General features: G+C 34.7%; 2 protein-coding genes across 2 annotated transcripts in view; one reads left to right on the top strand and one right to left on the bottom strand.

The window, feature by feature from the left end:
• Positions 1-22,850, top strand: part of LOC111054026 (rab3 GTPase-activating protein catalytic subunit) — a 280,846-nt gene that overhangs the window by 248,576 nt on the left and 9,420 nt on the right. The window lies entirely within an intron of this gene.
• Positions 11,182-14,379, bottom strand: LOC111060359 (E3 SUMO-protein ligase ZBED1-like). The gene is made up of 2 exons (XM_039423433.1): positions 14,204-14,379; positions 11,182-13,137 (listed from the first exon to the last, which is right to left on the bottom strand). The coding sequence occupies exon 2, from the start codon at positions 13,119-13,121 to the stop codon at positions 11,223-11,225; it is 1,899 nt and encodes a 632-aa protein (XP_039279367.1). The 5' UTR covers positions 13,122-13,137; positions 14,204-14,379; the 3' UTR covers positions 11,182-11,222.

Below are 22,850 nucleotides of genomic sequence, written 5' to 3'. Positions count from 1 at the left end.
GCAGATGTGATAATATGGTTTGGGTCTTGTGGTACCCATTGTGCAACTAAGGGTTAACATCAAGAGATAGATCATTCTTAATAAATTCTCCTTCTCAACTCTTCAGGTCATAAATATTAAATATCTGAATATTGTAGGATGTTCACATTGTATGGCTTTCTTTGTCTAGCATCCTGGATGATTGATGGCCATTCAGTGGGGGAATAGATTGGTCAATTTTTCGTTTCTGCCTTGATTGTACTATGCATCAGGCCCGGCCCAGGGGTGGGCGGACCGGGCGGCTGCCCAGGGTGGCAGATTTTGTGGGCAGCAAATTTTAAGGAAGGGAAAATTTAAAAATACAAATAAATAATATATTGCTACCACAGAGCAACAGTGAGACATCTTCAAAACATACAACTTTCGGAAATCAGCGATTAAAGTTTTTCACTTCAGATGATCACTTATTACTTCTCAAGAATACCCTAACTGAGACTGGAAAAAATACCTATAATTATGCTGTCTGATAGTTTCTGGAATAGAATTTCAACTAATTTTCCAATTCTAGCATTAATTATATGTTTAAAAAATCAAATAGTAAGGCTTGACAGGGATGTCTCACTGTAACACTAAAAATTTCAACATTTCTAAGAGCATGTCTCAGAAAAATGAAATACAATACTAGCTTATTCAGGACAATTTGGGCCTCACAGAGTAAGTTACTGGTAATTTAAGGGTGAAATAATTATAATAATGAAGCCAATGTAAAAAATTATATTATTCTTATTTCTGTTTACAACACTCATTTTCTGTCATATCCCTAAATGATGACTGGTTACCATGGTGATAAGTTCTGATTCAATCTTGTTATTAATTCTTTTACTTTGTTGTAATCTTGAATTATAAATTAATAGAATTGAAATGAAGACATTGAAATATTTATGAACGTTGTATTGAAAGAGAATGAACATGAATGAATGTAATAAATAATTTATTCAAATAATTTAATAATAATTTATTTATTACATTCATTTATGTTCATTCTCTTTCAATACAACGTTCAAAAATAATTATTTCAATGTCTTCATTTCAATACTATTTATAATTCAATATTACAACAATTGGCGATGAGGATATAAGAAAAGGAAATTCAAATACAAATTCAAACATGAATCTTCAGAAATAAGTTTTCAATTTCAACTTCAAAATTTTCAAATTCAACTTCAACAAAAAGTAAGTGTACGGTGGGCCTATTCAACATCTTTTCAAAATTCAAATTACATTATGGATTCAAATCAATTACAATAATATTATCAAGACGCTATTAGAACAACGACAAGAACTACAGAGACAACAAGAACAACAAAATATTTCAATTGCAGCTCTGTTACAAAAATTAGATTCGATAGCTACTCCTATTACTTCTCCTTACTCCTATCGTTTCTCTAAATCCTTTCTAAAATTTCGACCCAGAAAAAGAAAAATTTCAATGTTACTTAGAACGTTTTGAAAATATGAAATAACATTATTGTGTTCTGACTCAATTCTCAATAGAAAAGATTGATATAGTCTGATCACACAAAGATTTTACTCGGGCAAGATGGAAGAAGTAGCCTACATACTCCAGTTCGGTTTGTATTGGTTCAAGAATTATAAATTTGGTCTCAAATTGTAGAAAATATTCTGTAGGCCTACTACAATTTGAGACCAAATTTATAACTTTTGAACCAATACAAACCGAACTGGAGTACAGCCCGTCAGGAATAGCATGAGCTCTAAGTTCAAGATGCGCCATAGCCCGAGAGAGAATTTTAGTGGTGGGGGAATCATTGGACTCAGTCTCAACTTGACCTCCATATGGTGCACATCGCTCCGGTTTGCATAGGCCTAATAGCATAAGCAGTAGGAAAGGCGACAGTGAGCCTTTCCGTCTCAACAACAAGCTCCAGCCACCTCCCCTCTCTTAGTTTCGAGCGGCCTCCCCACTATCACTCCATTATCTCTCCTCTCGCGCATCTCACAGCTCATGCTATTCCTGCCTACTAGTACTTCTTCCATCTTGCCTGAGTAAAATCTTTGTGCGATCAGACTATAGTGATCATAATAAGTTTACTTTATTGACACTTTATTAACACTTTGACAACAGTAGGTACTCATGATTTTGTTCTTGTCGGATGCGTTTTGGGGCACTGAGCTACACCTTCAGCGTACAAGGAGTAGTCTTCCCTAGTGCTTCGAAACACGTCCGACAAGCAGGAAAATTGTGAGTACTAGAACTGTGTTGAAGTTTATATTTCAAATTTATTACAATAATTATTACGTCAAATAAAAGAAATCTTTATAAATCTTTCTTTTATTATTATTACGTCTTTGTCTTTTTCATTACCTATGTTTCATCACCACTGTTGGCAGATGGTAAGACCTTCTTTGTGCTTTTCAAATTGAAGAAGAATTGATGATGTGCTCTAGGAATGAGATTAGCCAAACACAATGAAATTAAATATTTTATTTTCTGTTATAGCAGGTGCTTCGGAGTAAGCTTTTTGCAGAACAATCTCCTTTGTGCTTCTCCTTGTTTTTCTTTTTAAGTCAATTTCTTTGAAACTCTCATCTTTATAAGATGATTTATAAAAAAGAGAATATTCATTACTTTTCCTCACTTCAACTATTTAACTATTTTCACATCATTCCAGGAACATTTCTCATCATCTGTGTTGATAGAAAAGTTTTTACCAAGATCTTCAGACATCTTCTTCCAGTCATGAAAGTCCGAGGTTTCCATTTCTTTCACATGATAGGGTTCCCCTGTCTTTCTGGAAGTCTTGACAAGCATTGATACTTCACTGGGAATGAAAATGGGCCCACTCTTCAAAACTCTTTGCTTTTCTCTCTCAATACACGAATGGATGTTGTCTGCTTCATTCTCAGTGTGGCCGACAATCAGGTACTTATGAGTTATGGTTTCAATTTGCATTGTTCGAATACAAAGTAGGTACATTGCATAGATATACCTATTTTTATTTTGTGAAACAGTATTATCACTGTAGAATATTAATCTCTTTTTATTTCTACAGTTATCTTTTATGAATTCGTAAACACAGCTTGCAATTTCTACACCACCACGGTTAGCAATGCCCTCATGCCATAAATAACAAAAACCATTTCTTTTGGAACTATCTTTCTATGAAATATCGGCTACAGTGAAGTTATAAGCATTCAATTTGGATTTGTAGTAAAATAGGGATGCTTTCCCCTGTGGTAACTGAAATACTGCCTGTAAGTCATATACTGCCAACAGATGATCTTCATTATTTGTACATTCTCTTTTATCTTTATCTTTTTCAAGTCTTGACAGTGTAACTTCTTCTGGAGATCTTCTTTTTCCATCTTATCTTCCTCACTCATTAGTTTGAACTCCTCACATTTTCCACACAAATCTTTCTTTGGTTTAAAAAAACTGATATTAAATTTTGTATTGAAAATAGATTCATACAAGTGCTTTTTGACATATTTCAAGCCTTTTGTTTTGTTCTCTTCTACATAAAGGCGGTACATCATTGATAAGTTCAAACTACCCTCCAAGTACTCCTTCTTGGTTCTTGCCCTGCAATAGTGGGACTCAATGCGAGGGAAACTATTGATGTGTTTGAATACTGATTCAATCAATGTCTCATCAGTTTTTGTTTGTTTCCCATGCTTTCCCCTGCAATTTTCTCCTGTGAAACCATTTGCATCACTTTTTTTCAAAACAGTAGATATGAAATTATTTGAAATAGCAAATGTTGATCGAAACATTCTTTTACAAACACGCACTCTCTCATCAATTTCAAAGTGGAACATCGCATTGCATTTACGAGCGGTTTTTGAGCGTACATCATCATTGTTGAAAAGAATGAGTTTTGAAATGTAGTCTCTTTTTCGAGTAATGTCACCAAGTTTATAAAACTTATCAAACATTTCCCTTCTCAAAGCATTGGAGAATTTCAAATTACACTTGAAAATACATTTTTCAGTACATGGTAGACCTAGTTTTTTTTCTTCATGGAGTTTACCTAGTCTTGATACATAACATGCACCAGTGTTGACTTTCTTTTTCTTCAAATTACATACCCAGTTGTCTTCATTTCTAACACGCTTTCGAGTCAACTGCTTACCAGAGTCAATTGCCTTTTCAATTGGATTCTGATCTGTTTTCTCAGAATCAACATTTTCAATTATTACATTCTGATCTGTTTTATCAGAATCAACATTTTCAATTATTACATTCTGATCTGTTTGTTCAGAATCCAATTGAAAAGGCAATTGATTTTCAACACTGTAATTTGAATCAGAATCTGAGTCTGGGAAAAACTCAGGATCTTTATCACTGTCATGAAAATCTGAGTAGTTGTCTGTACTATCAAAGTGCTCTAGGTCAGAACTTCTCATACTGTAGTCATGGTCAAGGACAGGTCTCGTGATTCTGGTTTCAGTAGAATTGTCACCATCATGTTGTGTTGACACTACAGGACTTATTTCACCATCTGAAAAATAGAATGAGAAGGATACTCTTTTAATTCAGTAGTTAGATGGAACAGTACTGTTGATAATGTGAGTTAAGGACACATAGTCTGCTTTAGTATGTGAATGAAACATTGTTAGGTGAATACAGTATTAAGAGTGTTTCCCATTTATAACATTGACTTAAAAGTAACAATACAATAATATTTATCCACTGCTTACCAATTGGAAACGTGTGGAGTTGTTCAGTCTGGTTGTCTGATTCACCCTGGATGAATTCAATTTGTATAGGTCTTGTGATCAGGGTTTCGGTAGAATTATTGTCACCATCACACTACAGGACTTATTTCACCATCTGAAAAATAGAATGAGAAGGATACTCTTTTAATTCAGTAGTTAGATGGAACAGTACTGTTGATAATGTGAGTTAAGGACACATAATCTGCTTCAGTATGTGAATGAAACATTGTTAGGTGAATACAGTATTAAGAGTGTTTCCCATTTATAACATTGACTTAAAAGTAACAATACAATAATATTTATCCACTGCTTATCAATTGGAAACGTGTGGAGTTGTTCAGTCAAGTTGTCTGATTCACTCTGGATGAATTCACTTCGTATAGGTCTTGTAATCAGGATTTTGGTAGTATTGTCACCATCATGTTGTGTTGACCCTCCAGGTCTGATTTCATCTTCTGTAAATTGAATGAGATTAAAACTCTTCAATTTATTAGATAGATGGAACAGTAGGCTACTGTTGATAATATGACCAGTAGAGACCATATAGTCTGCTTTTAGTACCATATGTGTATGAAATTTTGTTAGGTTAATAGAGTATTAAGAGTGTCTTCTATTTATTACATAGAATTAAAAGCATCAATACAAAAATATTCATCCACTGCTTACCAATTGGAAAAGTATGGAGCTGTTCAGTTTGTATAGGTCTTGTAATCAGGGTTCCAGTAGAATTGTCACAATCATATTGTTTTGACTCTCCAGGTCTGGTTTCACCATCTGAAAAATAAAATAAAAGTTGTACTCTTTAATTCAGAAATTTTTATAAATGGAACAGTACTGTATGGTTGATAACGTGAGTAGTAGAGGCCATAATAATAGCCTAATCTGCTTCAGTAGTGTAATGAGTTAAAATTTGTTAGTGGAATGTAACATTTTTTTGTGTTGCCATACATAATAAGGTTTCATAATATTAGTGTTTTTATTTCGTGTTTTCGATTTTGTAAAATCATAAACTTTATAAAGGTTTCAATCAAAGTGAATATAATAAGGAAAACCATGAGCAATATTGAACTTTGTACTATGTCGGCTGTGGAACTTCTTCAGAACTCCCCACAAATAAGCCATACACATACATACGTCAATAATATTAGCCTATATAGAACTTGAAAAAAGTTTAATTTTAATTAGTACCTATCAAATTGGTTTATGTCATCAACAGTGTATGCTAGGTTAAGTAAAGTTTTTTGTAACATCGACAAGAAGTAGAACTTTGATCAATGAACTTACCTTTCATAAGTTCTATTTTTGTTCCGTCTGTCAATTTTTTACAATTTCTCATTATTCTCAATGTTCTAGAAGAAAACATAGTCAACTAATTGCTCAATTGATGAAATAACGTGCTCTGGACAAGAAACTGTATGGTTCACGACAAGATTCATCATAAAACCTAACCTCCTTGCATAAAGCAGAATGAAAAACTGCTTTATAATTCAAAAACAGCTGTGGGACATCTGAGGAAAAGTACCATCACACATAGGAATAATGAGAGCAACACTGAAACAGCAGATATCCCATACTATATTTTGAGAAAAAGCATGGAGCAACACTAAGACAACAGATACCCCACTTTTTACTCTGAGAAAAACTACAAAGGAATACGAGAGCAATACTGAGACAACAGATATCCCACTTTCTACTCTAAGAAAAAGTACAGAGGAGTACGAGAGCAACACTGAGACAACAGATATCCCACTTTTAACCTGAAATAAAATGAAAAATCAATGGAGTGTTACACCAGGATATCTTCCCTATTTAATTAACTAGATGAGCTATCACAAAACCCACTATTGCACTGAAATCTTCAACTGCAATATACTTGAACACCATCATAACCTCAAAACACCAAAAATCAGAGATGTCTCACTGTTGCACTGAGGTAGCGATATATTCAATGAATCGCTAACTGCAGAAACGGGACATCTACACAATTTGCAATTTTTCAGGTGAAATGGCTCGTTTAAAAGACCATTTGCCCCATTCTCCCAAAGACAAGACATCGGTTTTTTGTTCAATTTGAAATCAGAGTTATTGGAATAAGCACACATTCTTTAAATTGAAAAACAACAAGATTTATTGAAGTTCGTTCAATATTCATGTGAAAATTTAAGAATACAAAAGGATAATTGACACTCACCTCTATTTAGTAAAATACTTACAATACATTGCATATTATGCGAGTTCTTATTGATCAATTGGTAAAATAGCCATATGTATTCCATTTTTCATTTCAATTCTGAGCTCAATTTTGATAGCAATGGCCAAAAACTTGAAAATCCTCACCAAAAAAGTATCTAGCTCCCAACAATCAACCATTTTTTTTTTTTTGAGAGAGCTTCTAGCTTCACACAAAAACTTCCAACTCATCCTAGATTTCATTGCCAACCTAACAAACTTTACTAGTGGATTTACTTATCAATGCAATAACCTTCCTACATTGTTTCAAAAACTTGTATAATTCAATATTAAATTTATGTTTATTTTGAAGTGATTTTTATTTACTTTAACCTGTTTCAATTTAGATTTAATTTATGATATTTGGTAACTCAAACAGCTGTTTGTATGAATGTATTATCGATAATCGATAATGCCCAATTATAGTTCGATAGTCGATACTATCAGATAAACATCGATAATTGATTCAAACATATTAAAGATCAACTTTTTAGTTAGCGCCAAATTCAACTAATAATTCTGATTATTACACAGGAGACACAAAAAAAATCATAAATTTATCATAAATGGTTTTTAATAGATATTTTTTTGTATATAGGTACAAGATTACTTCTTAAAATTGTTCCACACTTTGAACATGCATTAAATTTTTCTACTCATTATTAAAAAAAGTTTTAAAAAATGCAAATGTCCCCTTTCTGCAGTAATCAGTGAGCATGACTTGTAATAATTGGCAAAAGTTTGATTAAACAATTGAAATAGTTTACTAACCAACCTTGAGCAAGTTTTTAGTCATCATATTGATTAACATTAAGTAATTATAATGAATAAAAAAATGTTAATTAATAAAAAAATATTAAAATGCTCAATACTAACCAACCTTGAATAACTTTCTAGTCATCATCTTGTTCTTTTTCTACTACCGGCCAAGCCAAAATATTGTTCCAAAATTGCATATGATCATCAGGTATGTATCTCATTGTCTTCTTTGTATCAGTCATCTTTGTACCCATTATCGGTTTCACAGCTTCATATGCTCTACTTACGTGAATATTTTCTAATCTATTACTGTTCCGCAACCTAAATTCATGCTCTTCCAACCCATTAATGTACTTCTTGCATTGTATTATTGCTGGCTGGACCTTGTCGCATTTCATGTAGTGAAATGTAGATACAGTGAAATTTTGCTTTTCAGATGGTTTCACTTGTTTCCCATATGACTGGACACTCAGACAGGTCTTTTTGTAGGATTTTTGCCACCATCCATTGAAATTTAGAATGTCCTTGTGAGTTACTTCTACTACTTGAAATTTTTCTGTATTGTTTGTTGAATCCTTGATTATATTAATATATTCATCAGTTGTATAAAGTCGTTCAACCTTTTTTAATTTTCGTTTAATTAAGCTGAAATCTCTGTCACATGGTAGATAGCTGTGACCTCTAATGGGATAAAACAATTCAACAGATTCAATTTTTTTGCTTTCTACTAGTGCCATAATAAATCGAACCACAGCATGATTTTTATTCTGTCTGGCACAATTATCGGCAAAAATTTTCAACTTTTTCACTTCACTTCCAAGTCTATCAATAAAAAGTTTAAGGAATGTACATACCTCATTGCTGCCTTTTCCACCTTCTCCTTCATGATATACAAAACATAGCATGTTTCCACTTTTAATGTCATGAATTCCAAAAGTGTTCACAGTTAACTGGCGAAAATAATACAAGTCTTGCACGGGTATTTCAGGTAAAGAAACATTTGTCATAAAATCAATAACAATAGAAACAGTATCTTCATCAATATCTTCCTTCAATGCACTGTAGAATTTCTTGCTCCTCCTCTTGTGCACAATAAGTTCTCCTGCAGCTACCCTTCGAACGTTTTCTGATAAATTGCTGTTTTTAATTTTGACACAGAGTTCCTCACATGTGACACAGGTGTCTGTTTGTTGCCTACCAAATCTCAGATTATAATTTTCTTTAAAGTAAGATCAATAGAATTTGTAGCTGATTTTATGCTCTGGATGCTTCAATTTGAACAATTCATACATTTGTTTCACAGATAAATTTGAATCAAGATAGTTGTACTCCTTTGAAGCATAATGTGATCGCTTTGTTGGAAATGATTCAATGTACATAGCTACAGCATTCACAACAGCTGCAGGAATAGCATTGCCACTGGTACTCTTCCCTCTCAAATCTACAGGAGTTTCATTTATCTTCTTCAAATTTATGAGTCTTTCAACCCTCTTTTTTGTAATTCCATAAGCTAATAAGAACCCACTCTTACATACCAATTTCCTTGTTAATCCCACTGAGATATGATAACTCACAGACACTAATTTCAGTTTTTATTGTCTTCTTTTTTGCGCCGTTTGGATTCTGTGCATTCTAGAAGAGATTGTAGATACAAGTCTTGTCGATCTTTGGAGCTCATTTCATGAAATTTTGTCAAAACATCACGTTTTTCTTCATCACTTATTTGAGCTAAACAGTTAAATTGACATTTGCAGTTTGTAGCAGGCACTTTAGCAGGAATTAATCTACCAGAACTATTTGTGAAACTAGAACCACTTAACCTAGCTTTTTTCAGATCATTACGTTTGTACTTATCTATATTCACCACTCCTTTTTTCCTTTTCTTATGTGTATCATCATTTTCGGAGTCAGACATTTTAGATGGTTATTCTTATTAACAAAAAACCTAACTTCAAAACACAATCAAAATCACATCAAAAACTAGTATTTTAGTTGCTAAAGAAGCAGCAAGCCAACAGCCAAGAACAACAATCAACATAACCTAGAACTACTACTAGCGCGCTTTGCCAGCTCTGAAATGTAGTTACAAATAATATTGTCATTTTACTGCAGAAAGGTGACTACTGCAACCGAAGTCCCCTTTCTGCTGTAAACTATATTTTCAAGCTCTATTTTTCACATCATATGAGTGCTGTCAGAAGTCCCCTTTTTGCAGTAAACTATGAGTTTATCTTCAAAATGTATGAAAATAGCAAAAACTGAAAATTGAAAAAAATGTTGAATGTCCACTTTCTGCAGTTAGCGATTCTTCATAACATCAAATGTGAATAGTAAAATTATATAAGAAGGTTTTCCAATGTCTAGCTAATTAAAACTTTTCTAAGATCAACAATGTCCCAGGAGTGGTCTAGCGAACATAAAATAGTTCAATCCCCAGATCTTGAAGAATTGGTGAAGGAATTTCCCCATGGAAAGGTCAGACGAGTTCTACTTAATTATCAGGTGTGTTAAACAAACTTGTAGGAATTTTAGTTTTGATTACTTAACAAGTTAAGTAGGCCTAATACTCTGTTGCAGTCTATGTCTTAAGGCTGTGCAAAGGCTAAAAATAGACTTTCTACTGGTGATATTTTTCATAGTTTTCGATTTGTATATTATCAAGCTAGCAAAATGAAAAAGTTTTCTTGGGAAAACATTTTTTTCCTATCATCAATTTTTGAGATAATATGAGCTCCTGAAGTTTAAATTTTTGGGACAGAACATTTCAAATTTGGTAAGAGATAAATCCAGGAGATTTAAAGGATGAATTCTTCATGTTATTGTTGATTGATTAAGCAAAAAAAAAATGAAAAAAAATCCTGAAAATATCAATCTTTGAGAAAGTTATTCAATTTACAAAAAAAAATTCAACTAAATGTTATTTTGGTCAAATTTAGTAAATTGAATAACTTTCTCAATGATTGATATTTTTAGAAAATTTTTGTTTTATTCAATCAATAATACCATGAAGAATTTATAATCTGAATAATTCAAATTAATAAAATGAAAAGAAAATTACCTCAAAAATTCAAATTAAAGACATGTAAAAACAATAGTTTATGTTATTAATAAAAATGTTATGCCCTTAAAGTCAAAGTCAATTGAATTAAGACTTCAATAGCGATTCAGATAAAACAAAATTATATAATCTGAATAATTCAAATTAATAAAATGATAAGAAAAGAAAATTACCTCAAAAATTCAAATTAAAGACATGTAAAAACAATAGTTTATGTTATTAATAAAAATGTTATGCCCTTAAAGTCAAAGTCAATTGAATTAAGACTTCAATAATGATTCAGATAAAACAAAATTATATAATCTAAATAATTCAAATTAATAAAATGAAAAGAAAAGAAAATTACTTCAAAAATTCAAATTAAAGACAAGTAAAAACAATAGTTTATGTTATTAATAAAAATGTTATGCCCTAACTGAAAATTAAAGTCAAAGGAATTAAGACTTAAAATGAAAACTTAGACATTTAAGAGCCACAAGTTGCTTTTACAAAAAATGAGTTTGTCCACTACTTTTGGCTTTAGCCTGTTCCTTTGGCTTGAGAGAATTAGTCCTGCTTTAGAGAATACTCTTTCAGCTGGCACTGACGTTGCAGGCACACACAAATATTTTTTGGCGATGTCTGCTAACTCTTTATTGCTGTTGTCTTGCCAAAACTGAAGCACATTTTCTTTGTGGTCGATAACTTTGTTCTCAGTGTACTGACGTACAATTATTATCGCATCTGTGGTAGGTGGAGTTTGGAGTTGTTCAGCTGCAAGTTTATGTACATAGCCTAAAAGATTAATCTTCTTTTTCTTCTGCGGGGTTTCTTCACTTTCAGCTACAGCAGAGGTCGAGGCAGAGGCTTGTGAGGGAGGCGGTTGTATCTTATTTACTTTGACAGCTGATGTAATCTCTGAGGTTAACAATTTCACAGCGGTAGTGACATTTGTAGGCTGTCGAAAGCCAAATTTTTTATATCTAGGGTCTAGAAGAGTTGCTAAGGACGGGACTGCACTTGTTTCATAAGGAAATAGCCGTTGATTTACAGAACGTATCAAACTATGCAGTAGGATGTTTCCTTCTTCTGTAGTCATGGTCATCTCAACTTCTGAAAGGTGGTTAAACAAACCGATGACCAAAGGGTTTATCAAACTGGCTGTCGCGTATTGGTCACCTGATATTTGTTCTGTTGCTTCTTCAAATGGTGACAGAGCTTCAACCATGTCTTTCAGAAGCGCATTGTCTTCTGCTGACAACTGAGGTGGCGAGTTCTTCAAGGAGCTCATTGCTAGAACAAGACTATCTCCAACTTCTAAGATACGTCTTATCATAAATAGTGTACTGTTCCATCGTGTTGGAGTGTCATTTATCAGTTTAAGAATCTTCTTGGATAAACTAGTTTGAGTCTCTCTTAATTTATCTGAAGCCAAAGTACTGCTCCGGAAATAATTAACAATGGCTTTCACCTTCTTTATAACAACTGCTACTTCATTATTTTTTAAGGCATCACTCACAACAAGATTAAGCATATGGGCAAAGCAGGGCAGGTGTTTGATCTTAAGTAAACCTGCTGCTGCTATCATATTTGAGCCACTGTCTGTTACGATACAGACTACCTTTGACAAAATTCCCCATTCTTCTAGACTTAAACGTACATCACCTGCGATGGCTTCTGCCGTATGACTTCCTGTAAGACAAGATGTTTTCAGGACAGCTGAACATAAAGAGGCTGAATGAATAAAATGACACGTAATAGTTAAGTATCCTTCTGTAGAGGGGGATGTCCACACGTCACAAGTGATTGCAACATACTTAACTTTATTAAGAAGTGTTTTCAATTTTTCTTCTAACTGGTTATGATACTGTGGGAAGAAATTATTTTTAAGATGAGTTTTGCTCGGTAGTTCGTATTTGGAATCAATTACAGAAACAAAATTTCGAAAACCCTCTCTTTCAACCATTGTGAATGGTTCAAGATCTGTAGCAATCATTTTAACTAGTGCTTCGTCTATTTTTCGTTTTATATCACTTTTATCATCATACTTTTTACCACGGTCTAAATATAGTTTTATCCCATGTTTAATTCCTTTTGATGGTCTAGCTTTTTTTTTATTTGAGGTTTCTGATGAACTACAACTTGCAATGTTACTTGAACTTGATCCTTCTTCGATGAGGCATACATCATCTTCAACATCTTCATCGGTAGAATTCGATTTTTGAAAGGGATGAAATCGTTTAAGATGATCCTTCAAGTTTGACGTATTGCCACTTGTTTTGTACTGCTTTTTGCAGCTCAAACAAGTGGCAAAAGAAGGATTCTTCTCGTCTCGTTTGAAATGCCTCCAAACAGATGATTTTGATCTTCCCGCCATCAGGACTGTGTACTACCTGAAAATACGTCCTGTCTTAAAACATAATATAAAATTTTTCAAGAACTGTAGGTGCATCAAGCATACGTTTGTAGTGAAATCAGTTTGATAGTATAAGGGAGTTAACATTCCATGCTACTAATACATGAAATCCTATTATATTAAGCAAGCAATTTCTGTATGTATGTCCAACGGATCTCAAAAACGGCTCCAACGATTTTGATAAAGTTTGGAATATAAGAGGTTCTTGATACAAAAAATCGATTGCTCAGGGTGTAATTCCTGCAATAACTCGCTGAAGGACATGAAAAGGAGAAATCCATCCTTTGAGGAACAGCTGACAAAAGACAGCAATTTTTATCATCTGTTGGACTACTAATAAGAGTGGAATGTGATGATGTCAGCTGTACCACAGTTGAGGCTAAATTCAATCCATTTCAGCTGATCACATGTAAAATATGCGGACAGTCTGTTGGACTTGTGATTCATTTTCCAGCTTACCATATGAAGCAAAGCACAAAGCACGTTATTCCGACACTAAATCCATGAAAATTTCACCCCAATCACTTACTGTTCATTTTTTAAAAATAATCAAAATTTTCTTACTTAGCTTCAGTGTTACTTGATTTTAAACTTAATTGAGTTATTGCAGTAAGTTTGGGTTTGGGTCAATTTAGGTTTGGTTAGGGTTAGTTTGAGTTAGGTTGGTTAGGCTAAGTTGGGTTGAGTTAGTTTAGGTTAAGTTAGGTTGAGAGGTTGAGTTGGGTTGGTTAGGTGACCAAGTGACCAACGTAAAATTTTCATTGTTTTGGTATCAGAAAAATATGTAGAATCTACTACAAGAATTGTTTTTGAGAAATTCGGGGTGGCCAGTAAAGTGTACTTACACCCATACTTCTAATGTAACTTGAATGTTAAGTAGGCTACCTTAAAACTTTGGTACTCAACGAATTTTAACCTATTCCATTCCTAACAAACCTGTCTTAGGCCTAACATGAGTTAGGATCACCTAAATGAGTAGACGTGACGTCTAACGGTCTAACAGGAAAGTACCAAGGCTATAAATGTAAAAAATCGTATATTACCTTCAACCGAACTTCAAAGTGTTCAAAATAGGCCTATAAGACAGTACATGTCTTATACAGTGCAGGAGAAATTGGTTTTGAAAGCTGTATTACAGGTACAAGAAACTTCCTTAGCTTTACTCAATTCAGTTGGTAAACACAGAATTCCATGTCTAATATGAATATAATGATACTAATAAATCTCGTGAAAATCGTTAGTGCTGTTTTTGAGATCCATTGAACATAAATAACCAGATATGAAAATATAATAATATAAACAGACATACAGAAATTGCTCGCTTAATATAATAGGATATCTGTAACTGGGAACATAAAACAGTTTATGAAACAAAAATAATTTCAAAATGTGCAATTTATACTTGGGACTCCTAGTACGTAATTATTTAGAGTTTACTGAGACACTTTGGTGCGAATGGTGTGATCACATCACAGTGGAGACACAATAGTTAAGGTATCGTTCAAGGAAGGGGTGGAACCCAGGATTAACATTTAGATGGGATACTTGTGAGGGGGTTGCCGATCTCGCCCCAGGGCGGCAAAGTCCCTAGGGCCATGCCTGCTATGCATGCTGTCCACTTCCATTTGCGTGTGACCAGTCTCTAAGAATTTCAGGTCAATGATCTTTGTTTTTGGGGATCGATCTCTGTGCATAACTCAATAAGCCCAAAATTGTCACATAGAACCTTATGAAACTGAGCCGACGATTTGTAAGCTTTAATTTTGTATTGGACAAAAATTTCCAAAATAGGCATATTGTTCGAGTTATGTGCAAAAAAACAAAATGTAGTACTGTCAAACCACCCCCACCCCCTTAGCACAGGGGGTAGGAGTGAGGACTTTTGATATGTTTACCTCCTTACTATTATCCTTGGAAGAGCTGCTCGATCAAAAATTGTGTTCCAAACTTTTCCCTCTATAATCTTTTGTTGACTGAACTACCAATATTAAAAACAAAAATTAAACTAACCATATATTTTGTCATTGAACTACCTAATAACAAACTGATACCGGTAGCCTACACATTAGACAATTCTGCACTCCAGTTTCAAAACAACATGATAGTAATTCCCCGTTTTTGTAGGGTAGGGGCATGAAGGGGAAGGCTCGTGGAATTAGTACATGGCTCTGATTTTTTTAAGCTGTAAAGGTGATTCTTGATAGCAAATTTTAGCAGCATTCATTGGCTCATAAGGATCATGTGATGATTTAAATTGCACAACACTGAGCTGCAGAGTGAATTCTAAAACTGATGTTTTTGTGTAAGGTATGGTTTTGTATAGTTTAGTAGTTTAGCAGTAGATGCAAAGTCCTTGAAATCAGATTCCTTCATCTGGATAATCTTGTAGGGAATTTTGGGTGACACTGATTTTAGAATGCGAATTAATCCAATGGGGGTATAAAAATCTGTTGTTCTCAAGGTTTTTTTGATCTGACTGTGAACATTGTCTACTTCCTGAAAACAGGAGTGCCCTGGCAGTGAATATTTCACAATAACATTTTTTTACCTGTGGATTTGATCTGATGACGTCAAGAATGGCATTAGACATATTTCTAATCAAATATGAATCCAATAGAATAGTGACTCCACAGGAGTCACTCCAGAGCTTTATTTTGGTCAACTCATTTTCCTCAATGAAAACGTCTAGTATCTTTTTTAGGGCACTTGCTAGGTCATTTCCTGCTCAACCTGAAAGTGATTCTGGCCACAGTGCACAATACACATTCTTTCTGCAGATCAAGGGGACCCTGTACCATGTATCTCGCCCATGTTAATTTGGTCATTTTCAAGGCCCCTTTTCTTACGTTCTATTGTTCATACAGGAATGAGTTTTTGCACATGAATTACTTATATCTTTAACTAACTACTGGGTCATTTTCAATTTCTAAATTCTCATAATAATATTTTTATGATTTTTTTTCTGTGTCAACTTTTTTATCTTAGAAATATCACTGAAATTTTTTTTTATTAAAGTAAGTAATTTTTTACTTATAAGTAAGGACTTATGGCTAACTCAGTAGGTGTATCAGGCCTATCTCTGACCTCTGTAAAAAAATTCAGCTCTGTAGTGCTTCTAGATCCTGAAAAAAGGGTCAAATGTATGAAAAAATTCAATTTTTGGGAAAATTGACTCTAAGTTTAATTTTAGGAAAAACATGATGTTTTATAACATAGAAATCACTTACAAGAGTTCAGTGCATCCCTCCACCATACAATGGGTCATGTGGGTCATCTTCTTCTTCATCTGCATTTTTTTCTTCTCTTTTCACCAATTTTATAAACTTTTCTTGCCTCTCGATTCCCTTTGTCAATCCGCTTGTGGTCCAAACGTTTGCACCCTTAACAATGTTATACCTAGGATTCAGGCCAAGTTTTTCAAGCACGTGAATCCTACCATAATGTCCATCATTAAAAGCTAATACAGCATCATAAACACAACATTTCAGAGTTTTCAATGCAACAAAAACGTTTTTGGGAATGTGAGTCCAGATAATATTGTTGAATGACTCATTTGGATTCTGAGTCAATCCATGCAAACACTCTTTTAGGGGTTGAGGTTCGGTTCAGCTAAACTCCGGAATACTGGTTTCATAACCTCAGCAATTGCAGCTGGAATTATATGTTTATGTGAATAAGATTCACCTGATAGCTGGGCCTTGTTATATTTGCACCATGTATTTGCATCATTGGGGCAATGTTGATGCATTGGCTTCTCATCATTCGAGGTACTGTGGAAGTAAATTACCCACACAGCCTTCCTCATTTCCTCTACACTTGAGAAATTCTTTTGTATAGCATTGCCATAGTAAATCTGAATCTTATCAATGTCTTTATCCGTCAATCTTCCTCTGCCTGAAATTTTTTTCCCATCACTCAGAACAGTTTTCTTCAAGTCTTGACCCAGTTTTCTTAGACGAGTTCCCATACTTTTCTGAATATGGCCAATGCATTCTAGTTTTCTACTGTGATTGTACCATATGGAGCAGATTCTACAACTTTCTTGAAGCCCTTGCTGTCTCCATCTCCCAAATATTTTGTATATCTTACATTATGAATGAGTTTAGAGCGTTGAAAAATTGCTACAGCACCTGCAACCTCCACCCCTCCACTAACTCCAGAGTAATTTGATGAGCACTGACCAGTCCGTGAATGTTTTTCTCGATCATCATCAGTTTTACACGTGGGACAATATTTGCTAAGAATTTCTACATCTATGACTTTTGTAGAGGTTATTGTTGTAGCAGACACAACACCATTCAAACTTTTATAACCTCTCTTTTGCCAGCTACCATCAATTGCTACTATCAAATCTCGACTTTCTTCTATTTCAACTGCTTCTTGAACAGCATTGTTCATAGATTCACCAGCACCTTCTTCCATTGCTTTTCCTAAAACATTAGTTATGTTCTGAAATCTTGTGGGTGGCCTTGGTAAATTCATGACAGCACAGAATGTGTTGGCTGATGACTGTCCCTTTCCTAATGCTCTCATTGCATACACAAATCTCAAATTATTCTCATATCCATTGTCAGTTTTTGTGGATGTTCGAATTGACATATTCGAGTTGCAATTTACACATTTCAGAACAAGTTTAGAAGCTAATCCTAATCTTACAGAACTGTCTTCAAAAAATGATAAACTGTTTTCAACATTACAATACTTACACTTCACATTCTCTGTTATTAATTCACTAAGTAATTTCAAATCAACTATAATGTTCCCTTCATTTACAAAATTTGTAGAACTATCTTCAAATTTATCATAAACTGTAACAGAAAGTTTTTTCTCTGAAGCACTACTGCATCTTGCAACAGATGAATGAAGCTGAGATAACCTATCACTGACTTGCGCATGCCTATCAACTGTTTCACCTGAATCACTGGCATCTTTCTAGTCAGATCTGCCTGTCAGTCACCCTCCTCTCCAATGGACATATGGATTAAACAGTGATCGACACACAGATCCCCCAATCACCAACAGACATTCAACATAAAGCACGCATCATTACAAAAATATACATCCACATTCGACCTACCATTCACAGTTTTACCATTCACAACATACATCTCATTCATTCAGCACAGACATGAACTGCAGCGCCATCCAGTCCTCAATTTGTTGACTCCTTGCACAGCTGCAACCTGTTCCATACCACAATTCCATACTGCAGTTCACATCACATCCAACCAGCAGAGGAACCCTTCTATACTCAACCCTCACTCTCTCAACCACAACTCACTCACCATCATGCTCACGACCAAAACACACTACACACAACCACTTGACACTCATCACCAGACACCAGGTTCACAGACACACAGTAGGGAGAGGAAACTCACGCAACAGGACTGCACCCAAACAGTCATTCAAAACAATCACACATACCCAAACGTCAATGCCACGATTCTGGTGTGGCAAACCCACACAGAATATGCAACCCATACCCTCTATAGGAACAACACCCCTGGAGGAGTATGTCTCCTGTAGTCGTAGAAGGAGTACATCCACCCCACATGCAACACAGTCACTCAGCACCTCAATCATCCCCGCTCAGCTACACCCAACATTGGCTCGAACCACCTTAAACATAGCGGGTGGATCTCAATCAATCAAGAATCTTCTTTATTCCACAATACAGCAAGTACAAAAATGATAAATAATATGAAATATAAAATACAAATTATTAAGTACTTAGATTAGGGTTCCATATTATACATTATGGAATGAGTCTACATGGGCACTGTGGCCTGAGCGTAGACTCAAGTTGGTATTTCAAGTAGAGTGAATCTTATGAAGGGGAAGAAGAAGGAGAGCCTAAATGAATTTAATAGATGAGGGTAATTTCATTCAAATGATTGTCATAGTTTCGTATTGTAGAAAGTCATTTTATAATGTTATGTCCGTCAGTAACGTATATAGCCAGTCTGTATGGTAAAATCAGTCGGTATTGATATAGAGTCAGTAGAAGTCATGTTAATTATGAAGTCAGGTGAGTCCGCCGCCCGCCAAGACCAGAGCCACAGCCTCCTCATCACTTATTTCAAACAACCAATATTTCAATCTTTTTTTGAAAATTGCAAGACTTGCAGCTGAAAAAATGTTATTTTGCGGAAATAATCTCTTGAGATTACAATATATTACTTGGGATAAGAAGAAACGATTTGTTGTTGAGAAGGATCTTGTTAGCTGGATAGTTCTGATCCCAACTGTGGCTGCATATCTCGTGTTATGAATTTTCTTTTTTTTTTTTTTGTAAAGATGGCAGGAAAATTGAACCAAAATGTTTATAAACATGAATGAGTAAATCCTTTATGTGTAATTTTTTCATAGTTAAAACTCTAATTTCCTGAAATAGTAAAGATGAGGGATATCTTTGACATCTATGAAAGCCAGCTTTAAGGATTGCTTTTTGAATAACTTCTATTTTTCTTAGATGGGTGCGGTAGGCTGCTCCCCATGCTAAGATGCCATATGAGAGGCGAGACTGTACAAAGGATTTGGCTTCTCGCCAAGGGCTGAAGCACAGCCTTAAAGGGCAGTTGAGGGATAACACAGAGTGATCCGCCAACCACCCAGCAATTCACACACACACACACACACACACACACACTGGAGCCCTCGCTCCAAAGGGCTTACCAGCACTGTCCCATAGGTCCCACATCTCCCATAAGTCATTAATTATACAGCCAAATCTGTCTTGCAAAGAATGTCTGTTATATTTATTATTGGCTCTGTTGCATATCGAATCCTACTTTTACCACACTATCTTCATCTCTCTTAAGAATTTCTTACAACTTTTTGGCTCAAATCTTTTGTAGATTATGTTTTGTCATCCACTCACTGTACTCAACTGGGGATTTGGTAGTCTTCATCTTTATTTTACATTCCTCACAAAATGTGTCTTTTTTTGGATTACCAAAACCAATATCAAATATTGTTTCTGCCGGTATACTTTTCAACCTTCTCCTGGTCATTTTTGTTACAGATGAAAATGTCTTGAAGCAAACATGATTAATGTAACCATTCACCCTTCTAATGACATAGTTTGTCACTAACCTTGATCTTGGCAACTCTTTGTTCCTCAGTCAGTGTGCTTTGGCTTTGTTATGCATTTACTTCAGCAAAAAGTTACCCTGTTCAGTTTTGGTTTTATGTGAATACAGTTTGTTGTGAAAATTCCTGATGTCTTCTTCATTTAGTAATGAAGCACTGCACAGTTTCGAGTTTTCGTGGTCACAGTCAATTGTTGGGTCACCATGTGCGCTGGAACTATCCGGAGCAAATTTCTTTTTATTATTTACCCAATTTTTTCATCACTTTCCTCTTCCAAAATGCTCCCCAGTCGTAATGTAATGGAGGTGAATTGGCTTGGAAAAAAACATTTTTTATCTGTCCTCATCTTTACAAAATCTCAAGATGCAATGTCATGGTCAGTAGTCCAGATGAATATTGTGTAAGTTCGTCCTTTAAGTGTATGTAATTTCAACAGCCATGTGAATAAAGGGTATGGTGAGGTGACAAAATACATAATTTTCAATGTGTGATTAATAAATTTTGACATCCAATTACATGAGACAATCACTTTATTATCAGTTGCTGCAATATTGTCATGTGTGATTTCTTTAACAGGTTAACTACCATGTGCATCAATTTTGATGCACACAGAATGTTACTCCCATACCTTGTACATCACTTCTGGACATGCACTGGTGTCTATTAGTATACCATATTTAAATTTATTAGTCTCTCTGACAGACCATGACATTTTTTCCATAAAAAGGCTGAAAAACCTGTGAAACGTATATTACAAGTTCAAAATGTTGTAGGGGAAGGTGTTGTACTGGAGGACACTTTTTCTATTTTATTTATTTTTTACTTTGTTTGAATAAATAAACTGCTGCCAATAGCTCATAACTAAGCTCCATATCTTTGCAAAACAACTGGTAATTATTTCATAACTTATCATCCACTTATTATTGACTTACCTGGTATTATACTGTTGTGTGTTCTATGTCCTTGGGTACAACATACTGTTGTACCTGAGGACACACTATGTTGTACCTGAGGACATAGCAATAAAACACAATACATCGAGTAAATCTACACTTATTTATTAGAATATTAATAAAAAATTATACTAACTTTACAAAATAACCATAGAATATCATAAACAGTGAATATTATAAATATACATAAACATTGAAAAAATTCACACAAAGTTTAAATGCTGTGGAAGTTTAATTTGAAAAGAATAATATCCCCTGCGGACATTAGGTTCTGGCATTACTTTTTTTATTTGTTTAAAATTAATGGTGCTCTCATCCTTCACAGTGGGGAACACATATTGTTTTTTACCTTTTTTTAGGAAATTTACTGTAATTACAGCATTCTCAATCTGGGTAACTTGACCCACATAATACAAATTGGTTTTCTTCCCCACAAACTCTACTAGAACCCAACACCCAAGAACAGGAACTGGATTTTCTTCAAAGAAACTGCATTCATCATCATCTTCTAAATTAGAGATAGAAGCTTCATCATCTGATTCATCATTTTCTTCTTGCCTCTCTACTTCTTGTTGTGTCACCACTTCTTCCTCCTCCTCAGAATCAAACTGAATTTTCTTTCCTTTCTTCCTTCTTTTGATACCTGTAGCAGCCCTTTCAGCCTCAATTTGAGTCTTTGCAGGTGTAGAAGTTGGAATTTGTGACTTCACACGTCTTCTATTGCTTGGTTTCCTCTCCCCTGCTTTGGGAAAAGGTCTTACTTCTTCTGGTGACTTAAGAGTCACTGCACCTGAAGTAGGCCTACCAGAGGATGAAGCTGAAGGAGGAAGGAGACCAGAAGAAAAGGTGGAATCAGAAGGTGCAGAAGAACAACTTGGTTTATCTACTATTTCTGATTGCTCAGATCGATCTGTAACAGATGATGGCAGAAAGTCATCATCCCCAAAGACATCACGGTTGACTGGAAAAATTCCTGTCACCCTGAATCCACTCACAATGTTTTTTAAAGTGAATGCCAGCTCATATGCCCTATCACTTATTTGACAAACATCATAAATCGTCACTGGTTTAGCATTATTTGTCAATAGAAATTCTGCCATTGCTTTGGAATAAAATGTTTTGAAAGGTTCAAAAACACTTCTGTCTAGTGGCTGCAATTTGTGGCTAGTGTGGGGAGGAAGAGTCAACATTATAATATGATTGTCTTTGGCCTTCATAACTCTTTGGCCTGAAATACTCACATGGGACTCATGATTGTCCGAAATCAAAAGTTGTTTGTCATTTTCTGAAGGTTTTGTAAACTTAATAAAATGATCGAAATAAGTTAAAAAAATTTCAGAATTGGACCAACCACTAGGATTTGCGACACCAATTGATCCAGGAGGAGCTCCTTTCAACATGTGTTCCTTGAAACATACACGAGGAAATACAAAACAAGGGGGTACAGAATTTCCTGCAGCATTAATAGCTGCAATCAAAGTAACATTTACACCCCTTTCTCCAGATGTCATACTGCCCAGTTGCTTTGTCCCCTTCTCTGCCAACACTTTGGGTGGATTATGGACGGTGGAACAGCCTGACTCATCCATATTCCACACAGCCTGTGGTGGAAACTTGTGTTTTCCCATAACCTCAATTAGGT

This window comes from Nilaparvata lugens, chromosome 3 (genome assembly GCF_014356525.2).
Source record: "Nilaparvata lugens isolate BPH chromosome 3, ASM1435652v1, whole genome shotgun sequence".
In the NCBI taxonomy this organism is placed as follows: Eukaryota; Metazoa; Arthropoda; class Insecta; order Hemiptera; family Delphacidae; genus Nilaparvata; species Nilaparvata lugens.
The sequence above is the reverse complement of the archived record's forward strand: the minus strand, read 5'-3'. Positions and strand labels throughout refer to the sequence as shown.